The 24,109-nt window shown below is 45.9% G+C and overlaps 1 protein-coding gene across 3 annotated transcripts in view; it reads right to left on the reverse strand.

Moving 5' to 3' along the window:
* Positions 1-18,663, reverse strand: part of ADORA1 (adenosine A1 receptor) — a 54,924-nt gene extending 36,261 nt beyond the window's left edge. The window contains exons 1-3 of one of the 3 annotated variants that reach the window (XM_021003203.2): positions 18,457-18,663; positions 17,909-18,124; positions 17,141-17,538 (exon numbers count right to left, since the gene is read on the reverse strand). In XM_021003203.2, the coding sequence (XP_020858862.1) occupies positions 17,141-17,481 (341 nt within the window). In that variant the 5' untranslated portion in view covers positions 17,482-17,538; positions 17,909-18,124; positions 18,457-18,663. Of the gene's footprint in view, positions 1-17,140; positions 17,571-17,908; positions 18,125-18,456 lie in introns of all 3 variants that reach the window. The other 2 variants (XM_021003204.2, XM_021003205.2) reach the window with 2 other exon arrangements.
* Between the last annotated feature and the right edge of the window lie 5,446 nt (positions 18,664-24,109).

The raw sequence follows: 24,109 nt of genomic DNA on the forward strand, positions 1-24,109 counted from the left end.
TATTGCCATAGCCTTCCAATTACTCTTCTGCCTCAAGTCTCTCTCCAATTCATCTTCCATAGAGCTGCCAAAGTGACATTTGGCCCAACCATGACATTCATCTACTCAATACGCTCCAGTAGCTCTCTATTACCTATAGGATAAAACACAATCTCTTTATTTGGCATTTTGAGACCTTTACAATCTGACTGTAACCTATATTTCTAGACTTATTATATATTATTCCTCTTTACTATTCAGCCAAGCTGATTTTTTGCTGTTCTTCACACACAACATACCAACACCCCCCCCCAACCTTTTCCAATTTGCACATTTCTTAATTAAAGCTGCTACATATGGTATGGGGGTGGGAAGAGAAGGATGGTAGAAAATATTTCCATAGAAAAAGGCTAGTGTGATGGGGGATTGATTCCTTTCACAACCTAAATTCAACTTACCTTTCCAGGATTAGTATACATTGCACTCCTTCACTGCACCCTATATGCAGTCCAACCAAATGGGATTTTCACTGGTCCTCTTCATAACATTCCATCTAGTCTGTACTTTTGCACAGGCCTCCATGCCTGGAATTCATTCCTTCCTCATCTCTACTTCATAGAATCATTACCTTCCTTCAAAGCTTAGCTCAAATGCCATCTCTTATTTGAGGCCTTTGCAGATCATCCCAGTGGCTAGTATCTCCCCCACTCCTTAAATGTTTCCTTGTATTTATCTTGTGCATGTTTTATGTATCATATGTACATGTCTCCCACCATTCAATATAAGTTCGTTGAAGGCAAGGACTGTTTCATATGTCTTTGTATGCCCAGTGTCTGACACATAGTAGGCATTAAATAAATATGTATTAATTGATTAAATGATTAATGTTTGGTTGTGGGAGAGACATATGATGATACAGTATAATGGCTTGAGGAGATAAAAGGGTTTTAAGAAAGTGTTATTTTAAGCATGGGCAAGACCTGAGCATTGTTGTGACAGAAGGAACAAATAAATAGTCAAATGAGAGAGAGAGAGAGAGAGAGAGAGAGAGAGAGAGAGAGAAGAGAGAGAGAGAGAGAGAGAGGAAGGAGAGAGAGAAGGATCAAAGGGACAAGCTCATGGAGAGGATGATATCAAGGGTAAGAGGGGATGCTTTGACTAGAAGGAAGTAATAGGAGACAATGTAGATGAGTTTTGAGGTCCCAGGCTGGTCTATTCCCCAAGCTTGGCTCTCTATCTCTTATTTCTGTGCATTGAAACAGATGATTTCCCCATGTCTGGAATGCCCTCCCTTCTTATTTCTACCTCTGAGACTCCCTATACCCCTTCCCCAATCAGATCCAGTACCACTTCATGTTAAGCTTTCCCTGCTTACCCCAAGGTGTTGATCATGTCTCTCACCTCAAATATTTTATATTGTATATATCTATACACATTCTACTGGGCCATCAGCAGAATGTAAGTTCCTTCAAAGTAGGAGCTGTTTCTCTTTTTCTTTATGCCTAGTACAAAGCCATATATCTAGCAGGTGCTTTACAAACATCGGTTGAATTGAACTTGTCAGGAGGCCTCTAATTGAGCTCCCCAGGGATCTGTCCTTGGTCCTGCGCTGCCTACCATTTTTCTTAGTAACTTGGGCAAAGGTATAGACATCACACTCATCTCATTGCAGATCACACAAAGCTGGCAGGGACAGCCACCAGATTGGCTGACAGTCAGAATCTCTGAAAACATCTCAGCAGGTTAGAATGTCAATAGGTTAAGTTAAGAACTAATAACATGAACTTTAATACTTATTAAGTCTTCCATATGGGCTTAAAAATTAACTTCTGAAGTACGATATGGGGGAAGCATGGATGGAAAGAATCTAAAAAAAAAGATCTTGGGGTTTTGCCAGTTTCCTCATTTGTAAGAGGAGGGGCTGAGATTGGCTGTTCCTATATGGGTTGGACTAAAGGGTAAATCTATGAGTCCCTGAGGCCCCTTCAACATCTGAGATCTTCTGATTCTATAACTTACTTGCCCCAGGGTCATATCACCAATAAGTACCACTGTCGGAATTTGAAATTAAACTCTCAGATTAAAACCAGAGCTCTCCCCATTCTACTGAATGTGGTCCAGTGAGCAGATCCCTATCTCAGATTTGCCTCAGTTGCTACTCTATTACTTAATAGCTATGTGATCTGGGGCAAATCATGTCCTCACTCAGAGCTTAAGTTTTCTGTAAAACCAAGATAATTTTATCCTTCTTCTTCAGACTTCAAAGGGTCAAAGCAAGGATTATATGAGGGAATGCATTTTACATGCATTTTTATAATCATAAAGTGCTATGCACACTAGCTCTTTTTACTATTTGAGGATGAAGAGTTCTCTCTTTTAAAAAAAACACTCCATTGTTCATGTCTTGACTATACTTATTTTTTAATAACAAGGCAAGGCTTTTATGTTTTGGGAAGTAAAATTTTGGTTACAGAATAGAACAAAAGTAATGCTCTAACCCAAAGAGTATCAGTGAAAGATTTTAAAATATACAGAAAAAAGATAAAAGTTCATAAGGGGATGGAAGGCAATGTTGGTCATATTATGTTAAATTTTATATGTGCTTTTAAAAACCTTTAATATAGATTCTTGGTTTCATTCACAATCCTCTTTTTCTGTTCTCTGTACACTGAAATGTTCAAGTGTGTTAATACTTGTCAAGTTCATATTAATTCTTAAAAAAAACTTCAGAAGGCAGTAACACTAAACTATTGCTAGTGAAACTGTAAGTTGGTCCAATCATTCTGGAAAGAATTTTGGAATTATGCTAAGTGACTAAAATGTCCATATACTTTGATCCGGAGATCCCGCTTCTAGGAATATACCCCGCGGGGAGTTCAAGAATTAAAAAGAAAGGTCCTATGAATACACCAAAAAAAATTAGCATTATTTTTTATAGCAGCAAAGAACTAGAAACCTAGTAGATTCCCCCAAATTGGAAAATGGCTAAACAAATTGTTGTGTGCGGCTGTAATAGAACATACCTGCACCAAAAGAAATGATGAAGATAAAGAATAAAAAGAAGGCTCAGAAGGCTTACACACACTGAGATAAAGTGAAGTAAGCAGAACCAGCAAAAACAACCCATGGGAAGACTGTTGTTTGCTGTTATTCAGTCATTTTTTCAGTCATATCTGAATCCTCACAATCCTATTTAGGGTTTTCTTGGCAAACATACTGAAGTGGTTTGCCATTTCCTTCTCCAGTTCATTTTACAGATGAGGAAACTGAGGCAAACAGGGTGGAGTGACTTGGCCAGGGTCACCCGGCTGGATTTGAACCCAGGAAGATGAGTCTTTCTGACTCTAAACTTGGCATTCTATCCACTTCACCACACAGCTGCCAGAACAAGATGACTGCAACAACGTAAATGGAAAGAGGAAGAGTAAAACAGAAACTAAATAGTGGGAAATTATAGTGACCAAGCATGGCCCCTAAACAGAGCTATGAACATGTGCCTTCCCCCCTTCTTTGCATCAGTCAGAGACTGGGTATGGAACATTGCATAAAATGTCAGATTTGGTTGGTTTTATTAAACTGTTTTTTTTTCCTTTTTATTTCCTATTTATTTTTGTAAGAGATGGCTTTACTGGGAGAGAGGGATATATTGAGAGATGAAAGTGACATAAAAACCCAAGATATCAATAATAATCTTTTTTTTAAAGCTCCAGATACAAACTTAGCCTCTTTATCACCCTCTCCCTTCCTGCTCCTCCTCATTTCCCAGCAGCTTCTTCCCTTACCTCTCATTCACTGACAGTCAGTCAATGAGCTCCCTTGGCTGATCTCATGCAAATCTGTACCCTTGTCCTGACAGGGAGCTTTCAAAGAAGGCGTTCTAGCCACGAGCTCACAGCCTTGTGGAGGGGGCAGAACATAGACTGACAAAAACCGGGAAAGCACACAAAGAGGAGCTCAAGCAAGGGGGAAGAGTATTACACAATATGGACATTGGTTCTATGAAAGAAAAGGTCTAGGAGAAGGATCAGACAGGGAGTGTCAGTCATCTTCCTGAATTCAAATCTGGCTGCAGATAATTACTAGCTGTGTGACCCTGGGCAAGTCACTTCAACCTCTTTGCCTCAATTTCCTCATCTATAAAATGAGCTGGAGAAGAAAATAGCAAAATCACTCCAGCATCTTTGCCAAGAAAACCCCAGATGGGGTCATGGAGAGTCAGAGACGACAAACAGCTAAACAACAAAAATCTCTACCAGGCAGGACACGGTTCTCTGCACAGCACTTAGCACCTACTTCTAAGGAGGTGATTTTGGACAAAGAGCTAAAAAGACATATGATGAAGAAAAGGGGGGAGGTTACTCCAGGTTGGGAGAGGACCTTCTTCCTGCACCAGACAGGAATGAGCGAGAAACTCCAAATTTGATCTGTTTGAGGCAGCTCAGTGAGTGGAAAGGACATTGGATGTGAGGGTCACAGGATCCCAGATCTAGCTCTAAAAGGGACCTCAGAGACCATTTAGTATTGCTCCCCCATTTTACAAATGAGGAAACTGAGGCTCAGGGAGATGAATGACAGTAGGCATCAGAGGTAAGCTTTGAATCCGGGTCCTCAGAAGATTCAGAGTTCAGTTCCTGACTCTCCCCACTTACTAGCTGTAAAATTCCTGCTCTGGACCTCAGTTTCCTCATTTGTAAATTGAGAAAGTCAGACCAGCTGAGGACATCTGAGGTCTCGTCTGGCTTTAAAGGACTATAAGTCTAGGAGACAGAGGTCTAGGTAGAGCTGAGGTAGTAAAGAAAGGGGTAGGGAGAAATACGAGGAGATCAACAAATCCAAGCCTTCTCATTTATAAATGAGATTGCCCAAGGTCACTCAATTAAGAAGGATGATTTGAATGTGATTCTTCTTAATCTAAATCACCAGTGCATTAATCTTTCCACTAAACCCTTATTCCTTAATCACTGTGAATTTCTGACTTGAGGAGTTCGGTGACTCATCCTGGACTTGGGGTCAGGACCAGACGTTTGGATCATGGCTCTACCAGATAGGACTTTGGGGGTTTTATCTAGCCACTTTAACACTTTAGATCTCGGTTTCCTTCTCTGTAAAATGAGGAAAGCTGAACACCCTAAGGTCTGTTGCAGTTCTAAATCTATGACTGAGGAATATTATTTCCATCCTTCCAGCCTTTGTCCAAACCCCACCCCATCCCCAGTCTCCCTCCTTATTGGCCCCCTGGGACTTCACAAAACCATCTGTGTGTTTGTCTGCATTTCCCTCAGGTCCTTGTAATCTGCTGCTTCTAATCATGCTCTCAAGAACAGCCCCTGGGAGCCCATAATATGATCCTTTCCGCACAGGGGTAATATTGTTATATTTATGTTATGCCATAACTGGGCACCACAGGTGGGCCCAGATAAACACACTCCTAAAATACTGGAAAGGCCTTTCTCCCTGGAGAGGTGACTTTTAGCTGAGGCACAACAGTAAGCCTCCTGGGGGAGTGATTAGCTTTAGCTTCCTCAGGATGAGGGGGAGGGGTGATCAATGCTCTGGGGAAAGCAAGCTGGACCCTTGGCCAGGACCCATTACTTTCCTTCTCCTAAATGTCACGCATCCCATCAATCAATCGGCCAATCAACAAGCGTTTATGAAGCATTTCCCACCGCAACTCAGGACCCGTCTAAGTCCTTTCTCTGGCACTGTCCAGATAAGCCACCTTGGGCTGAACCTGTTTCCTCCTCTGTAAGGCACGGATGGCAGTATATTTCACCTCACCTTAATTTAGGAATAAAATAATTCTCAATTATCCTCCAGAGGCTCCTCCACTCTGTGGGTTATAAGCAACAAGTCTGGAATATATTTTCTCCCAACCACCTCAAACATTCTCCACCTGTTACATGTAACTTTCTCCTTTCCGACGCCATCACTGCGGGAAGGGACGTCATAGGATTCAGAGCTATAAAAATCCTTAGATATCATCCAGCTCACCAGCACCTCCCTCATTTTACAAAAGAGGAAACTGAGGCTCAGAAAAATTAAGGAACTAGCTCAAGGTCACACAGCTAACAAGTGGCAGCACTGAGATTTCAGTCTAGAGTCTCCTGATCCAAATTCCAGATCTGCTCCTCACACACAGCACTCCATCTCCCATCTCCCCTCCCTCCGTGCCTTTGTTCTGAAGAGCTGTTCTTTGAGCAACAAAAGGGCAGGTTTTGTTAGACCACTGACATGCATAATGAGGCTGGAAAGTTAGAGACGGGTTGGGAAGGTTAGGCTAGAGACAGATTAGGTTAGAGACAGGTTGTGAAGGTTAGGCTAGAGACAGATTAGGTTAGAGACGGGTTGGGAAGGTTAGGCTAGAGACAGATTAGGTTAGAGACAGGTTGTGAAGGTTAGGCTAGAGACAGATTAGGTTAGAGACGGGTTGTGAAGGTTAGGCTAGAGACAGATTAGGTTAGAGACAGGTTGTAAAGGGCTGTAAATGCCAAAGCAACTTCATTTTGTCCTAGAGGCAATAGGGAGCCACTGGAGTTTGAGTAGGACAGCAACTTTGTCCCCTCTACTTAAAGCGTTCTCCCTCCTCATCTCCACCTCTTAGAATTTCTAATTTCCTTCAAGGCTCAGCTCAATCACAGACTTTGAGGGACCACACAAGTTTTCTACTCCATTCTCTTCCCTCATCTTTGTTTTGCAGATAAAAGCGTAAGAACCAGGCACGTGGCAACTATAACCATATAGCCTATTTTCAGTAGAGCCAAGATTAGAATTCAGATTTCCAGACTCTCCTCATTAAATCAAGGCAGAAGGTATAGGGGCTACAGTGGAAAAAGCATTAGCTTTGAAATCAAAAGTGCTGAGTTCAAATCCTGCCTTTTTTACTCCCTGTGTGGCCTTGGATAACTCACTTAACACCCTGGACTTCCTTTTCTTCATCTATAAAACAAGGAGGTTGGACAGTCTGTAAGTTGCCTTAGGGCTGTAAGTCTATAATCCTATGACCCCATGAACCTTCTACAAGGGAGTGACCAACACAGAGGAGTCTAGCCAAGGAAGGCTGATTCTGTGTCAAGGGTCATTGGCACCATTTCCAAATTAGCCTTTCATGACACACACTTGTACCATCCCCTCAGCTCTCCTGACCTGCCCATCTTGCCCAGCAACAGAAGACGTATTGTAGGCCCTCCACAAGCACGTGTTGGTGGCTTACGGTTTCTGCTGCATTAGGTGAGAAGCCTCCATCTTCAATGTGATGGGCAGCTCAGCAACCTTTCTGGTCTAGACCCATCCTGGACACCATTCCTTATTGATGCTTTGAGGTGGCCTTGAGAGGATGGGAGAAAAAAAAACCCCTCTACCTGGCAAGACAAGCATCCTCTACCCAGAAGGAATGGGGGACACCCTATGGGTACAGAGATTGGGTACATCTTCCACAATGTCACTCCCAGGTAAGGATAGGGGACCTCAGCAGCTGAACTGCTGTCTTTTTTTCCTATTGAAAAAATTTTGATGCCATCTCACATTCCACTCGCCTGAATCCCCTCTGGATCACAACAACACGGTTAGTACCTCTTGGCTCATGAAACCTCAGAGCTGGAAGGGTAGAGATATTGAGTTCAAATCCAGAAAGGAGTAATCTCTTTCTAGCACACGGGTCTAGATGTTTAGGGCAGAAGAGAAAGGGAAGCAATGGCTTAGGAAATCACAGATCCCCAGGGTCACTGCAACTAGAGATTTAAATGGAGAGAATAGTCTCCTGAAAGGAAGGTGAGAACCAAAACGAAGAAAAAAAACGCAAGGAACAGCTGGAGCTGGAGAGCCTCGGAATGCTGGGGTTGGCTAGATGGCCTCGACTGAGGCAGGAAGGGCTCCAATCTGCCTAGGCTGCGTCGAGGCAAGACAATGGATCCTACAGCCTATGAGCCCCGGGATTTTAATACCAGAAGGATCAGGACTGTCAAATGTTGCAAAATATTATAATTTTACTTTGCAATAAACATTTCCATCCTATTATCTCTATTTTCTTTGTCTTGTGTATTAAAAAAAAATTCACCGTGCCAATTGACACAGCTTGGTCCCTTGGAATATTCTTAAATTCTGGTCCCTCCAATGTTAGAGTTGCATGAATCAAGAGGGGAAGTGCCATGCCCCAAAATTTTAGGGTGACCAATTCTCTTCTCGCTATTTGGATGCTGGAAAGCAAGAAGTGCATCCCTGAGGAGAGCTCACTGCTCTGAGCCAATGAGAGTAGGGAAGCAGCTGTCCTAATCCCTGAGTGCTACTTTATGGATCTAGGTAGTCTATTTGCCACATCCTCTGTCTCTAGAAATTCACTATAGCATTCCTATTGCTCTGGATTCCCAGCCTCACCCAGAGCTCCCAGCCAGGGCTTGGCATGTGAATTATTCATCCCACGTTTGTGGCTATGCCAGTGGTACCCACAAGGAAAGAAAATAGAGGACTGGGAAAGGGGCCCAGGGTACTGCTGAGCTCTCCTCAACAGCCACCTCCAACAGTGAGGAGGCAGAGAGGGGCCTCCTACGCACACCAGACCAGATGTCCTCTGCTCCGTCCCTTTGTCCCTGTACAGCTAAGGATAGAGGGGACACCATCCTCAGCCTAAGGGCTTCCACAGCAGGGCAGGGCGAGTCCAAGGAGAAATTTTGAACAAGGTATAGCATGGTTAGGGTGGAGTCCATCCTGCCATTTTCCCAGAATGCCTAGCCCAGTTTTATACTGCTTGGACAGATGTGGGAGGATAGTCAGGGAAAGGGTTCAATATGTGGACAGAGGAGCAGATGTTGGGTAGGAAAAATGTGTTTTGTATATCTTAGGTCTTCCTTCAGTCAACTGCTCGACTCCATTATACTGCAGACCTCGTCTTAGTCCAAAAGAGGCTTGGGATGTTCAGAGCAAGAAGCCCCCAAACTCCTCTTCCCTCATGCCAGAGTCCCCTTACCAGCTGCTTCCCATCTAGCCCAAGCCCCTGCCCTATGCATTGAGGACAGCAGCTAGTGTTAGAGGTTCATCTGCAAGTTTCTCCCAATGGCTAACTACCCTTTCAATGCAATGGAATGCTGGTTTGTGCCCAGGTTCAGTTTCTGCTTGTCTAGTCTCCCTGCCTGGCACTCTAGCAGAGGAAGCTATCTCACCACCACCACTACTACTACCTTGTTTTTCGCTCCCTGGCAGCAGCTGCCTGCACCTCATTTGTCTGAACGAGGCTGTGACCAGGAGGTAAAGATGAGCCACAAGACAGCTGTTTATTTCTCAATCATCCCTTTCATTATTCATGTCTGCTACTTACCCTACTTCATCTCTTCCCCCAAAGGGGCACACCCTGTGATCCTTGCCCTCCAGCATTGGATAAGAGGAATCTCTCTTTTTATTGAAGGACCATAGGAAAACAAATGAGGACAGTATCCAAACCCCATAAGACAAAGAATAGACCCATGTTCTCCTCCTTCTTCCTCCCAGCCTGGGCAGATAGGCTGGAAGATACCAGGTACACAATTTAGTTTCTGTGATAAGGGGTATGCAGACAGGGCAGGCCCTTCTTTTTAGCCTGACACAAGAAGTGTCATAAATAGGAAGCAACATGATACAGTAAAAGGACCACTGGGTTAGGTTCCAATCCTGGCTCCCCTTTCTAACGTTTCATGGTCATATAAACTCTCTGGGTCTCAGTTTCCCCATCTACCGAATAAAAGACTTGGATTATCAGATGATCTCCAAGTTCCTTCCTTTACGAGGTTGAGAAAACCCTCCAGGAGTCGTTGACTACTCACCCACCCCCTGCCACCAAAGAAGGACTGTGCCTTACTCAAGACATTAAAGATCTTCACATCTTCCTTGCAGTGCTCCAGAGGGCATGGCTGTTGGGAAGGGTTCATCTTCATGTCTAACTTAGATCTCTCTTGCTGAAAGTGCTATCTTTCAATTCTGCCCTCACTATCACCCAAACATGTATTAAGCACATACAGTATGCAAGGCACTATGCTAGGTGCTGAGGGGGAGAGATACAAAGAAGGATAACATATGATGCCTGCCTTCAAGGGCTTGAAATCTACTGTAGTAGGAGAGACAAGGCACATTCACAAACAGCAATCACACAAGACAGCATATGGAAAATACCATATGAAAGATACAAAGTCCTGTGGGATTTGATAAGAGAAAGAAATCACATACATATGAAGGACAGAGGCGGCTTTTTAAGTAAGTGGCTTTGGAGATGAGGGAACATTTTGTTGTTCAGTCATTTCAGTCATATCTGACTCTTTGTGAGCCCCATTGGGGGTTTTCTTAAAGATACTGGAGAGGTTTGCCATTTCCTTCTCCAGCTCACTTTACAGATGAGGAAACTGAGGCAAACAGGGTGAAGTACACAGCTAGTAAGTGTCTGAAGCCAGTTTTGAACTCACAAAGATGAGTGTTCCTGATTCCCAGCCCAGCACTCTATCCACTGCACTGCCTACCTGCCCCTGGCAGGGAGCATAGTGCAAAAGAAAGAGCAGTGACTCTGCAGTCAGACGACATAGGTTCAAATCCCTCCCTTGACCTTTCCTACCTCCCTGTATTTCTGTGGGCAAGTCACTTCCCCTTCCTGGTCCACAGTTCCCTCATCTGTCAAATGGAGGGAGGGGGAATTGTGGTGGATGGATTCTAAAGTCTCTTCCAGCTCAATATCCATGTCCTATAATCCTTAAAAGCAAGCAGGATTTTAGCAAGGAGAGATGGGACTAATGGATCTTGCAGGCAGTAGAAATATCAGAAGCAGAGATGCCTAAGTGGAAAAGCCTCATCCAGAGACTGGCAAGTCGTCCACTCTGATGGCAGTGTAGAATTTATGTGGGGAAGAAATGGGAGATAAATTTAGCCAGGTAGGTTGAGACCAGATCCCAGAGCACTTTAAATGACAAACTAAGGAGTTTGGGCTTTTTAAAATAGACAGTGAGGAATCATTGAAGATTTTTGACCAGGAATACAACCAGAAAAGAGTAGTGTCAGAGGAAGGAAGGAAGCAAACATTTGTTAAGTTCCAGGTACCGGGCTAAGTGCTTTACAAATATCATCTTTGATCTTCACAAGCCTGGGAGGTAAGCATGGTTACTATTCTCCTTTTAAAACTGGAGAAACTGAGGCAAACAGAGGTTAAGTGACATGCTCAGGGTAACACAGACAGTAAGTATCTGAGGCTGGATTTGAACTCAGGTCTTCCAGCCTCCTGGCCCAGTACTCTATTCATTGCACCACCTAGCTTTCTCTAAGCAATCATAGGAAGATTAATGGATTACAGGAAGTAGAAACTAGAAATAGGAAAAGCCAGTCAGGAGTCTATTGCAAGAGACCAAGAAAGAAGCAATGAGGACCTAGCCAAGATATGGGCAATAGGAAAAAAATAACCTGAAGGTTGTCTCATGCTTCAGAAAAGGCTTTTATTCTAAGTGACTACACTAGTTATCCCTGTCCAAGCCATCTGCCTTTATAGAGAAGATTCAGAAACTATTCACTTTCTCCTCTTTCACAAATTTCTAGATTTAGATGGCAAATATTTCCAGGCTACAGAAAGCCACAAAACCTCTCCTGTTCAACCCCACTGATGTATGGGCAAATGGATCAGATAACTGTTCTCACCCCCTTTACTGATCAAATGAAGCCAAGGCCAATCCAGGGCAGCAGGTGGTGAAAAAGCTAAGTAATCCCTAATCTACCCATAATTCAATTTTTAACATTTTTCTGTGTCAGGGCCTAATCCAGGCAGACTTTCACCCCTCCCCCACACAGCTTCTCTTTCACATCTTGGGTGAGGCAAGCTTCCAGAAATGAACAGACTCAGGACTGGCATGGACCCCGCTGCCCACTGGGGTAGAGGTGCCCCTGGATTGGAGGAAAGGGAAGAAGGGGCAGATGGGAGGCTGGGTGGCAAATTGCACCATCTGGCAAAGATCCAAACACTATCCCTTTGAGTCCTTACCAACATCAATGTCTGGTCACCCCAAACAACACACAGACTCAGTTAGGCCTGAAGCATAGCTAGCTGTGAAAGGAATGAATCACAAAATTTCACTGCCAGAATGGCCTCCAGACTCCATCTTGTCTAAACTCCTATTTTAACAGATGAGGACACCGAGGGCTAGGGAATGAAGACAGTGATTTGTTCAAGGTCCTACAGTAAGTCTGACGGTTTCTTGACTATCAATCCAGTCTCCTTCCCAGCTAGACAGACTGAGAATCCCTTAGGCCACCTGTCTGTAACTGAGTCCCTGTAGAACCCACCACAGTCCAATTCCCTGCATGAGTAAAAGTGTGAGATGGAAGAAAGAGAACTGAATTTGGTGCCAGAAAACCAGGGTTCCAATCTCAGCTCTAGTACTGCTTATGTGACCTTTGGTAAGTCACTTATCTATAGGATTCAATTTTCTCCCCTATAAAATGAAGTTGTACTAGGTATCCTTTAAGGTATGCACCAAGTGTATATCCTACAAAATAATCTTAATCAGTAGTTCTCAGTTTTTTGGGTTGTTTTGGGGTTGACAGTACTCTTGGCCATAATGAATCACAGCACACTGAACATCTAGGTTGGCAAAAAAGAAAAGTTCCCTGATAACTGAGCTTGCAGACCCATACCTGAGTCTTGGGATTCCTCTACTTCTCCTTCCCTTCCTTTGTTTCTTTACTTCCTGGGGACTCAAAGAGGAGGAAATAGCTTTCCACCTCCACGGATAGATTTACTATTGTGACCCTTCCCAAGAAATCTGGGAAGAACAGGCAGCAAACTGCAACTGGGGGTAGAAGCTGGAGATTTTGTGGCACAAAGCTCATGGCCTGTTAATACGACATGGGCACTCCCTTTGAGAACCATGATGGATGTCATGGGACCAATTCAAAAGTGATCTCTAAGACAGGTGAAGCAGAAGAACAGATGTTGGAGGTCTCCTGAAAGGAGGAGTAAAGGAAGGAGAAGGGAATGCTAACCACCCTGACAATGTATGCAGATGTATGCAGGTGTATGCAAATCAACATACAAACAAGTTATTAGTGTCAAATCAATGGCTTTATTATTTTGTGGTAACTGGATCCCAATCCTGGAAGCCTAAGCCTTCCTTCACACCATCCTTTCTGCCATTTACAGCTGAATGACCAACACACTACTCCCTTTTCCCTAAAACATGCCTTAAGCAACAGTTCAGTCCACCAAGGTCTCCCTTCTTTCTCCAGGTCACACAGGGGACACAGGGGGTACCCCAGAACTTAGTCAATACTAATTTAATCCCCAGTGGTGGTGACAGAGGTTAGAGCTGCTTTTGGTTGGCTATCTGGGGTAGGAACCAAATGCTCCCGATGCTTCTGGCTAGAGATGTAAAAATCTCCATCAGCTGCCTAACCATGTTCTCAGAGACCACCATCCCAATCATTTGATAGTAGAACAGATTTCATTCCTTGCTTATCATTGCCTACGAGAGTGATGCGGATGGACCTAGATTAAGAAATATCACAGCAGCACTCCCACCCCTTATCTCTGTCTTAAGAGGTCAGAGCCAAGCAGGGGAGCCCTGAGATGGTCAAGGATTGTGGATATGGGGCTAGAAGAGACCTAACAAGAAGTCTCTCATTTTACAGCAGAGGGCACAACCCCAAGATATGATGAAGGTCACACAGGACCAGTCCTCAGACTCCAGATTCCATGTTCTTCCCACTGTGCCATACTGTGTCTTTAAGGAAGCCCTGGGAGATGAACAGAACCTTCTGGGAAGCCAAATTTCTGTTCCTTGTTCTCTTCCTAGAAAGGACCTCTCCTTGCCCTCTTTTGCTTATCCTCATGAATTGGGTCCCAAGCAAAACTTGCAGAATAAGCATCTTACTTGGGAAGAGCCTTGCTCTTATCCTGAGTGTGTTAATCTGGGATTCTCTCATCACCCTCAGGTTCTTAAAAGGTTGGTGTTTGAACTGAGATGGAGCAGATGACCTCTTCAGTCACTGAGGGCAGAACAAAGAGAAGAATGAGAAGAAAGACTGTGGCAACAAGGAGAGTAGACAATGGACATCGAGAAAGTTGTCAAGGACAAGCCCAGCACAAGGGACATGCCTATCCAAAGGAGATCATTTCATCTTTCTCTCTCCTGTCTTCGGAAATAGAGAGAGAGATGAGACACAGAGAGACAGGGAGAGACAGAGAGAGAGGGAAGGAGGGAAGGAAGGAGGGAAGGAAGGAAGGAAGGAAGGAAGGAAGGAAGGAAGGAAGGAAGGAAGGAAGGAAGGAAGGAAGGAAGGAAGGAAAGGAGGGATGGAAGGAAAGGAGGGATGGAAAAAGGAAGAAAGAATAAAAGAAAGAAGAGGGAAGAAAGGAGGGAAGAAGAATGGGAGGGAAGGAGGAAGGAAGGAAAGAAGGAAGGAAAGTGGAAAAAGATTGAGGAAAGTCCTGCCAAGACAATAGACTAGATTCAAACTCTATTCAAGCAAACATTTATAAACATCTACTGAGAGCAGGTGCTGGGCACATTGCTGTGGTTTGTTCTTCGTTCTTGAAGAGGACCATGACCTCAGGAGGGTGATACCATGACTTGCAAGTGAATTGGATTTAAGAGAGGGTCACCAAGCAAGGTCACCAGCCTCACTTTATCCTCTGGAGCCATCTGGGTCCAGTGGTGAGATATAGATCTGGAACACTGGAGATGGTCCCCTGAGGGGCACATACACAAAGAGGGAAAAAGGAACAGTCGCTTATAAAGTTCAGGGGTGGAGGTGGGAGAATGTAGGGGGTGGGGAGGAAGGAAAGGAGAGAGAAGGGAGATATACATATAGACTACTAATGATGAATGACAATAAAGGAAAAGGAAAGATCCAAAGTGTTCTCGGAAAATTTGAGCTAGGGGAGATCACATCTGGCTGGCTGCTGGCCAGTAGGTGAGAAAAAGAAACGCCTGCAGGAGAGAGTAGGATCAGATCCGAGAGGGGAATGAGAGAGGACTCAGCCTTCTTATGCAACACTCTCATTTTACAGAGGAGGAAACCTCAGCTTGTCCAAGGCCACACAGTAAGTAGCTGAGCCGAGACTCAAACCCCAAACCTTCGACTTCTGATCCAGCACTCTCCCCATTAAAGCCACAGCTGCACCTTGAAGGAAGATCCTTGTGTGGGGGAGGGAGGCTGAGTGCTGAGGAGCTAGAAGAGTGGGTGTGAGCTTCTCTCGCTATGAGACCAGACCTTCCCTCCCGTCCTTGGGGAGACAACAGTATGTTCTAATTGTTAATGATATTAGTAATATCAACAACAAGGCTGTCGCGTGCTTCCAGTTGGCATGCACTCAAAAGTCAGGATTTCTGGAAAGGAAGGGTTGCTACAATGGAGGATGTTTTCCCTATAATCAAGTCCTGGGCCCATGGGGCCCATCGCGTGTGTGTAATGTGCTAAGATCAGAATCATCTGAACAATACAAAGATCTGCTACTAGTCATTGCTAATCACAGAGCCACCACTTATGTGCCTTAAGTTCCCACTAGGGCTGATCTTACAAGGGATTCAAAGCCTTGCCTTTTTGGAGCGAAGGGTACAGCCTTTGGCGACAGGGAACTCATCAGAGGAAAGAGCAGGAAGTTGTCTGGCATTGAGGTACCAGACGACTTCCAAGGAAGACATCAGGTATCAGGGGATGAGGAGTCACCCTGGCTTCTGCTCCCAGCTCTGCCACTAACTGGCTGTGTGGTTGTGGCTAAGTCACTTCATCCCCTCCGAGTCTAGATTTTCTCTTCTATGACACAGACCTCACTGGGTTAGTGTGAAGACAGAATGAGATAACATACATGAAAGCATTTGGTCGAGCCAGGCCATGGGAAGTGCCTTGAGGATAGGACTCACCTCCTAGTTATCTCTGAATCCAGTCCAGTATCTTGCACCTGGAGGCACTTAATAAATATTGGTTGCATGACTGAAATTAAAAGAGCTGTTCAAATGCAAAAGAGAAACAAACTCTTCTCCACTACCTTCTTCTCCTGCACAGAAAGGAGAGGACACTGAATTGCTAGGGCAGGCTCCACCTGCAGACTGCCAAACAGCAGTCCTCCTGCCTATCTGGTAGCCAGCAGGTACCAGAGATGGCCAAGGCTCCAGAGAGAAAAGGAAGCTTGTCACATTCAGAGAAGAGACCAACACGCTTTGTGGGTATCCTGGCACGGCCACTACCTGGCACTTGTCCAGGTTGCTCCCTGGCACGAGGTGGCACAGGCATTGCCGGGGAACAATATCATGTCCTGGCATCCCTGGGCACTGAGCTCTGACGTGAACTTGGGCACCAGCAATGAGGACCAACACTGCCTGGGCAATAGCACTACCCAGGCACCGACGGGGAATCCTGCTTCTTACCCCATTCCATGGACGAAGACTCAGAATGTTTTTTCAACAGAACAAGGAATATTAAGACAGAACATAAACAGTTCCCTCCCTAACGCCCACAACAAATAGCGTGTGAATGGATGGTGGACAGAGGGAACCAGGTCCCTTAGGTACCACAACACACCCCCAAAGGCAAATCCATTTCCCTGGGCCAGCAATCCTGCCCTCACCTCTCCATCTTCCTCCGGCTCCCTAGGGGCTTGGAGAAAAAGGTGTATCAATCCCCAAGACTCTACAGCCCTAGCCTCTTTCTTGTCCCTGCCTCATTTCAACTCTACAGTCCCCATGCCTCTGGGCTCAAGCATTAGCTGACATTTCCCCATCACATATCCCTAGTCCCCAGCCCAGCATCCAGAACAGAAATGGAACTTAGCCTTGGGCCTCTTGGACCATGTTGGGATAACAGGCAGAGATCTCCTCTCTGGCATACCCAGCTGATGGGACTATGCTCATATGCCCACCAATTTCCCTGTCTAGCAGCACGTGGCTGAGTCTGAGCCTTGCCTTCTTGCCTATCCAATTTCTACCCACCAACCCAAGAATACACTGAGGAGCAGAAGGACAGAAGGCATGATGCCCAGCCAAAATACGCCTGGAGACATCTCCGTTTTTGAGGGTAAGATCCCACTTGTTTCTCTGTTTCTTCAGATGTGTTGGGAAGGAAAGGTGGGGGCACATCCCACACTGCCAGTGGCGACTGATGTCATCCAGGGCTACCCAGACATGGGAGTGGAGAAGGGAGGGCTGGTTACCTTCAGGCATCACCTACTGACCTGAGCGGAATCTTGACACGGAGGTAGCGATCTACGGCTATAGCAAGCAAGGCCAGGATGGAGCTCTGGGTGAGGATGAGGACAGGACAGGCCACCATGAGGCAGGTGTAGAAATGGGTCTGAGGACCAATGTTGATAAGGATGGCGAGAGGGATGACCAGGGCACCCACGGCCACGTCGGCCACAGCCAGCGACACAATGAAGCAGAAGGTGGCATCACGAAGAGCCTGGTTCACCTTCACTGCCCAGATCACCAGCACGTTCCCAGGCACTGACACCAGGGCGATGAGCACCTCGATGCCAATGTAAGCGGCCTGGAAGGCCGATATGGAGTGTGGCATGGTGGGCACGGGGCAGGAACATCAGCCAGCAGGTACTGGTGGGCACACAGCAGGCACCTGCAGGCATGGGAGCCAAGGGGGTGAGCCTCCTGCGAGGGAAAAACAGAGCCTGGGCAAGGAAGCTGTCCTGGCACGCCCTGGAGGCATGCCCTACTTGGAGCCCCTTGGCACACTATATGCCCCACACCCTTAGCCAAAGGGGGAAGGGTAGCCCCAGCCCTCTCCTTGACAAATCTCTGCCCCTGTCCCTTATCATTCCCACAGACTCCATTCAGCAACTTAAAAATAGCTCTGTTCACTCCCCTTTCACCCTTCCACTCCCTTTATCAGGTGTGACCCACCCAGGCCCCCTCCGCAACACACCCCAGGGATCCCACCCAACACCCACAGCCACTGCCCCCCGATGCCCAGCAGGCGAGGGGCTCACCATCCTGCCAGCTGGCCAGCAGGTGGTCCCAGAGGTGGGTCCCCGGGAGGCCTGGACCACAGGTCCCGGCCAGGGCTCAGGGGTAGCCCGAAGCTGGGCTGGGCTGCGGGCACCGGGCGGCTGCGAGCCGCAGCTCATCCTCCTCCGAACTCCTCTGCTGCAGCGCCAGCGCTCAGCCTTTCAAGCAATCACATGGTGCGGTAGCAGCCCTGGAAGCTTTAAAGAGATATGCCCCTGTTTTTGCACCTGGAACGGGGTGGGAGTCACGGGTGAGGACCCCATGGCCAAGAGAGGAACCGGGAGCCGAGCTACCCCTGCCCCATCATGTACACAGTATCCACCCTCAGTCTGAGTGGTTCTGGCGCTTGGGTCTCAGGCAGTCCCCCTAGTCCCCAGCCTCCAGACAGTCAGGACCCCTTGCCCACTGCCTGCGCCATTCTAAGGGGACAGGTTCCTATTCTTCCAGAGTGGGCTAGTCTCTAACTCCCACATTCAAAGTCCAAGACAAGGGCTTATGAGCCCGAGCGAAAACCAAGACACAGACTTACCCAAGGTCAACCAAGCAGGCACCAGCTGGACAACGAACCCAGACACCTGAGCTGCCCAGCCTCAATAACCCAGCTCAGAATCCTCTGTCCCCCCTAACTCCCATGACAGTGGCACCCCCAGAAGGCACAGTTCAAGCCTGTTAGTGCCCTGGGAGTACCCTGGGAGTACCCTGGTTTGGGTCTCTGGAAGAGCTCCGACACACCTCGGAACCCGCCCAGAAGGAGGGGACAATGTGACGGTTCCAACCTGCAAACTGGTGAGCCCCTCCCTCCTGGCTCTGGTTGTCTTCCCTCTTCCTCCCCCCCCACTGTCTTTTCCACCTCCCCTCTCCTTTCCCGCTCTACTTCCTCCTGCTTTCGGAACAAAGGAAATGAATATGGGTGAGAAAAGCTACAAAAACGGGGACTATTTGAAGGGTCTGGTATCTGGATCCAGGTATCCAGCCTCAATTTGGGAAACACCTTTCCTCCTCCCCAGTCCCCACTCTACCCCGCCCCGCACAGATTCCATCAGCCCAGACCAGACGTTCGGGGTTCCTGCTTCATCCTCCTCCCCCATCTCAGCATCCCGCTTTGCAGGGTTCCAGCATCCCACCCACCCTATAGGGAACCATCCCATGCTCATCTCTGCCATCTGGCATGGGGCACCACACTAATACCTTTCAAATACCAGTGTCTCCTCTGGTACTTTGGCACTTCGGGAGTATCCTCCACGTACTCTGTATAATGCTCTCTCTTGACACACCGAAACACACAGGACACACTTCTTTTTCATTGCTGAACTATTCCTACTCCCAGGCACAAAGGCACCCAGTCTCTCCCTTCAGCTTTTAGGCTGTTTGTCCCCACCAGCTGCCTGAAGGGATTTCAATTCAGGTCATCAGAAGCCAAGCTTAGAAAGGGAGCAGTGCAAGTGCAAACCTCAGGCTAAATGCTAGGATGCAGGGGACCCCAACCCTACCCTCACCTCCACCCACCACAGAAATCCCGGCTCTGGGAATTGAGGGTAGAGTAGCTGAGGATGCAAGAAAGGGCACAAGGATTGAGCACAAGATATTCTGCAGCCATGACCCACCACCAGTGTGGGGTCCTCCTCTGAAAGAAGGGGGAAGATCAGAAGATGATCAGAGGGTGATGGGAACATCTTGCACTTTCAAGGGTAATCAATGAAGAGAAGTTTGTGGCTTCCCTCTTCCCCCTCAACTCTGAAGATCATTTCCCATTCAGCCCCTACCCCCAATCCCAGACCTTTGCTCAAAGGCAGCCCACTTGCCAGGAAAAAAAAAAAAACCTTATCCCCTATCCTGAATGACAGATCCAATTTAATTCAACAAGTATTTATTCAGTTCCTACTACATCCAAAACACTGTGCTAGTAACTGAGGTAGATACAAAGTTTAGATTAGACAAGGTTCTTGTCCTCATGGAGCTTTTTACAGTAAGCTCCAAACACTATATGGCTTCTTCAATTCTGATTTCTGCCCAATAACTTTCTGCATCATTGTACTAATGGAAAGAACACTGAATTTACTAGAATCAAAATGTGTTGTTTCAAACGCTAGCTTGTCCACTTAATGGCTGTGTGACCCCAGGCAAGAGTTAGGAGACTTGATCATCATCCCCAAGTATTTTTTAATCTGTCGTGGGGGGAAAGAGATTAGACTTTTTCTACTGACTCCAAAGGACAGAATTAGGAACAAATTTGGGGGAAGTTACAGAGAGGGAGTTTGGGGTTTGAAATAAGGCAAAACATTCAAAGAATTAGAGCCATCCCCAAATGTAATGGGCTGCTTTGCAAGATAGCAGACTCCCCATTACTTGATGTCTTCAAACAGAAGTTGGATATCCACTGGTTACGGATGTTTGTGGAGGGGTATTCTGTTCAGGTCTAACTTGGACTAGATGATTTCTGAGGGCCCTTGTAACACTGCAGTTCTGAGATTTTGAGATCTCACTATTACCAGGGGTAAGAGAATCACAGAATCCTAAACAACTCAAACAAGGAAGAGTGGGGGATTGTGACCTAGAGATGTAGAGTTCATTTGGTTTATCCTCCTACCTCCAAAAAGGCTTGCCCCTCCTTGGACTCTTTCCATCTTTCTCTACAGTCTCCATCTCCCTAAGACTCTAAGCCCTTGGATGCAATGGGAGAAGTGCTGGAACTGGAAATCTTGGGTTCAAATGCCAACTTGGCCAACACGCTACCCTTGTGACTTTTTAATAACTTAAAGAAACTTTTCCAGGGCCTGTTAAATGAGGGAATTGGATTAGAAGATCACTCAAGTCCCTTCCAGATATAAATGTATAGTACAAACCCATAACCTCCTTTTACCTGCCAGGTACCCCCCAAAACATCAAGTCTGTGTTTTTATGTTTTGTTCTTTTTTTTAGTAAAATAATGCGGTAAAATTTAGTAAAATTTAGTAAAATAAAGGTCCAGACCAAACTGGGAGGAAGGGACGGCTTAGCAACGTCCTTCCCTAGTCTGGCCCACTGAGGCCCTAAAATGACGAATGACCTTGATGACCCAAAACCATGGATCTGGATAGAAATTCTTGACTCTTTCCTCTCTTATATTTCCCCTACCCCACCCAAACAGATAGAGCTTTCACAGAAACAATGAGCTGTAGTTACTTCAGGTATGCAGCTTCCTTTCTCCTCTCCATCCAAACCTACTGCCTAAAAAATCACCCATTTCAATTTGCATGATACATGCAAGTGATTTTCAGGTTGTTCATTTCATATTAAAATAGACTGAAACTCCTGCCTGTCCCCTGTCACCACCATCACCAGCCACCCCATGTCTGACTGGGCGGGCCCTGCTGAGAAAGAAAATTGGACAGATTCCATTTGGTGAAGAGTCCATGTGAAGAGTCTCTCTGAACTCCTCTGAAACTGAGACACTTCCTAGGCAACAGGACACGCTAAGATCTGAGTTTCAACTGGGGAAGGGAAGAGCACAATAGCGAGTCAATAGGAGCTCTGGAAGGGGGCTTGGTCAAGGACTCATTCAATTCAGCAAATATTTATTAAGCAATTACTAAGTGTCAGATACTATCCAAGGTACTGGGGATACAAACAAAACAAAACAAAACAAAACAAAACAAAACAAAACAAAACAAAAAACCAGTCCCTGTTTTCAAGAGTCATGGATGTAGCTGGAAGGGAACTCAGAAGCCATCTGTGTATACACAGTATATACAAAGAATGCACGAAGTATATACAAAGCAATGGGTTCTAAGAACTCGCCCCAGGTGTAACAACTTCTTAGTTCTCCCAGGCCCCCAGGAGACAGTCCCATCTGAACTCAACTTCCTTCCCACCCTCTTCCTAGGGCTGAGTCTTTCATCCTCATCAGGGGCCCCCTCTCTGCTAAGCATCTCTTTACTATCTATGCACCTCTATCCTCATTTTCTTCACCTCCTTCTTTCTTCATTCTTTTTTTCCCCCTCCTTTTCTCTCCCTCTCCCTCTCCTGTTTAATTTCATAATGAAGAGAAATGCTTTCAGTGTTTGGTCCTATTGCCCCTTTATTTATTCCCTCCCAAAGGTCCCATTCTGAGTTTTATTTTTTTTCCTGCCTTCCATCAAGTGCAGCAGACATCCTAAACTCAACATGTCTGAAACCAAGCTCATGATCTTTTCCCCTAAACCTCCTCCTCCTCTTCTTTGCGTTATTACCATAGAGGTTGCCAGTCCTGGCAACCAAGAAGTCATCCTAGACTTCTCACCATCTCTCACCCCTTCAGAGCCAAGCTGGTACCAAAGCCCGTTGAATTCACCTTTGCAAAGCCTTCTCTCCTCTAACACTGCCCCCAGCCTTACAGGCTCTCATCACATCACACCTAGATTATCGCAAGAGCCGCTAGTGGGTCTGCCTGCCTCGTGTCTCTCTTCATTCCAATCCATTCTCCATTCAGTCACTAAAGTGATTTTACTAAAGCAGAGGTCTGACCATGTTACCCACACACAAACACACTTGATAAACTCCAGTGACTCCCTATCACCACCAGGAGAAAATGCACAATACTCTGCTTGGCATTCAAAGCCCTTCATAGCCTAGTCCCCGCCTACCTTTCCAGTCTTGTCACACTTTCCTCCCTAACACATCCTCTTTGATCCAGTGATACTGGCCTTCTTGTTGCTGCACAAATGCTCTGGGCATTTCCTCTGGCTGTCCCCCATACCTGGAACACTCTCTTTCTTCATCTCTGCCTAGTGCTTTCCCTGGCTTCCTTTTAAGTCATAACTCAAATCCCTTCTTCTACAGGAAGCCTTTCTCAATCTCTCTTTATTCCAATGCCTTCCTTCTTAATTAATTCTTTTTTATTCTGAATATAGCATATCTGTTATCTCCTCCATCAGATTGCCAGCTCCTTGAAGACAGGTACTGTCTTTTGCTTCTTTTTGTATCCTCAGAGTTCAGCATATCGTATGTACTTAATAAATATTTAGTAGCTGACTAACTTACTATTATGGACTCAGTAGAATTTCTGGACTCTGCTGGGAATGTTTAGTATGTCTACTGTTGTTGTTCAGTCGTGTTCTACTCTTTGTGACCCCATTTGGGGTTTTCTTGGCAAAGATATTGGACTGGTTTGCCATTTTCTTCTCCAGCTCATTTTACAGATGAGGAAACTGGGGCAAACAGGGTTAAGTGACTTGCCCAGGGTCACACAGCTAGTAAGTGTCTGAGGGTAGATTTGAACTCAAGAAGATAAGTCTTCCTGACTCCATGCCCAGTGCTCAATCCACTGTGCCACTTAGCTGCCCTGTTTAGAATGTCTGGTGTATCTAAAACCTAGGAGCACTGGGAAAGGGCTCCTCTGGATTCTCCATCCCCAGTGGGTTCTCAGAATAGGACTGAACTTCCTCAGTTACAGGGGCAGGGGGTTTAGATGACTTTTCTCCCCCGACTCCAGCCTGGTGACAGTCTGAGGATTATTCAGGCATCCCAGCACCATTCAGAGAAAGGAGGACAGATGGAGACAGCAAAGCTATTGACGTCCTTTGAAGCCAGCAGCAGCTCTGCAGAGAGAGTACCTATGAGGGTTTTTAGGTTTCTCATCCGTCTCTTGGAACGACTGGGGCTTATTTGGGGCCTTGGACCATTTTTAGCACGCTATAGATGCACAATCTTCTATCTGCATCTGTGTCTTCTCTTACCATACTGAAAAAGCTCCATGAGTTTAACCAATGCGTTATCTAAATTTTGTGTCACTCATGGTATCCAGTACAATGTTCCATGTAGAGTAAAAAAAAAAACCACCTTAATAATTTTTTTTAAATGAATGAGCAGGCATGTGAGTGAGGGAACTAACTGGACTCACAAATCTGGAGGACACTCTTGACAATGAGGTGAAGTGGCCTAGGAAGCCCCCAACCCTGGTCACCCCCCATGTACCTTTGGCTACATCAGTTTCTCCTTTGCCTCTTACAAAATGTTCCCTGTGACCCTCAGGTTAATGAAACCTTTGGAAACTAGATCTTTCTGTCAGCCCACCATTACTCCCTTTCCCTCCCATAGAAAAGGGTTTAGAGTGAAAAGAGTTAACCTTGTGCTTTGGCTTAGCTGTTTTTCTTTGCTACGAGTTCAGTTTCAAGGGGAAGGGAGATATTTCCAGAAATGACTATGATGTAAAAATAAAGGCATCA

The sequence above is a fragment of the Phascolarctos cinereus genome, unplaced genomic scaffold, assembly GCF_003287225.1.
Source record: "Phascolarctos cinereus isolate Bilbo 61053 unplaced genomic scaffold, phaCin_HiC Scaffold_5;HRSCAF=322, whole genome shotgun sequence".
Taxonomy (NCBI): domain Eukaryota; kingdom Metazoa; phylum Chordata; class Mammalia; order Diprotodontia; family Phascolarctidae; genus Phascolarctos; species Phascolarctos cinereus.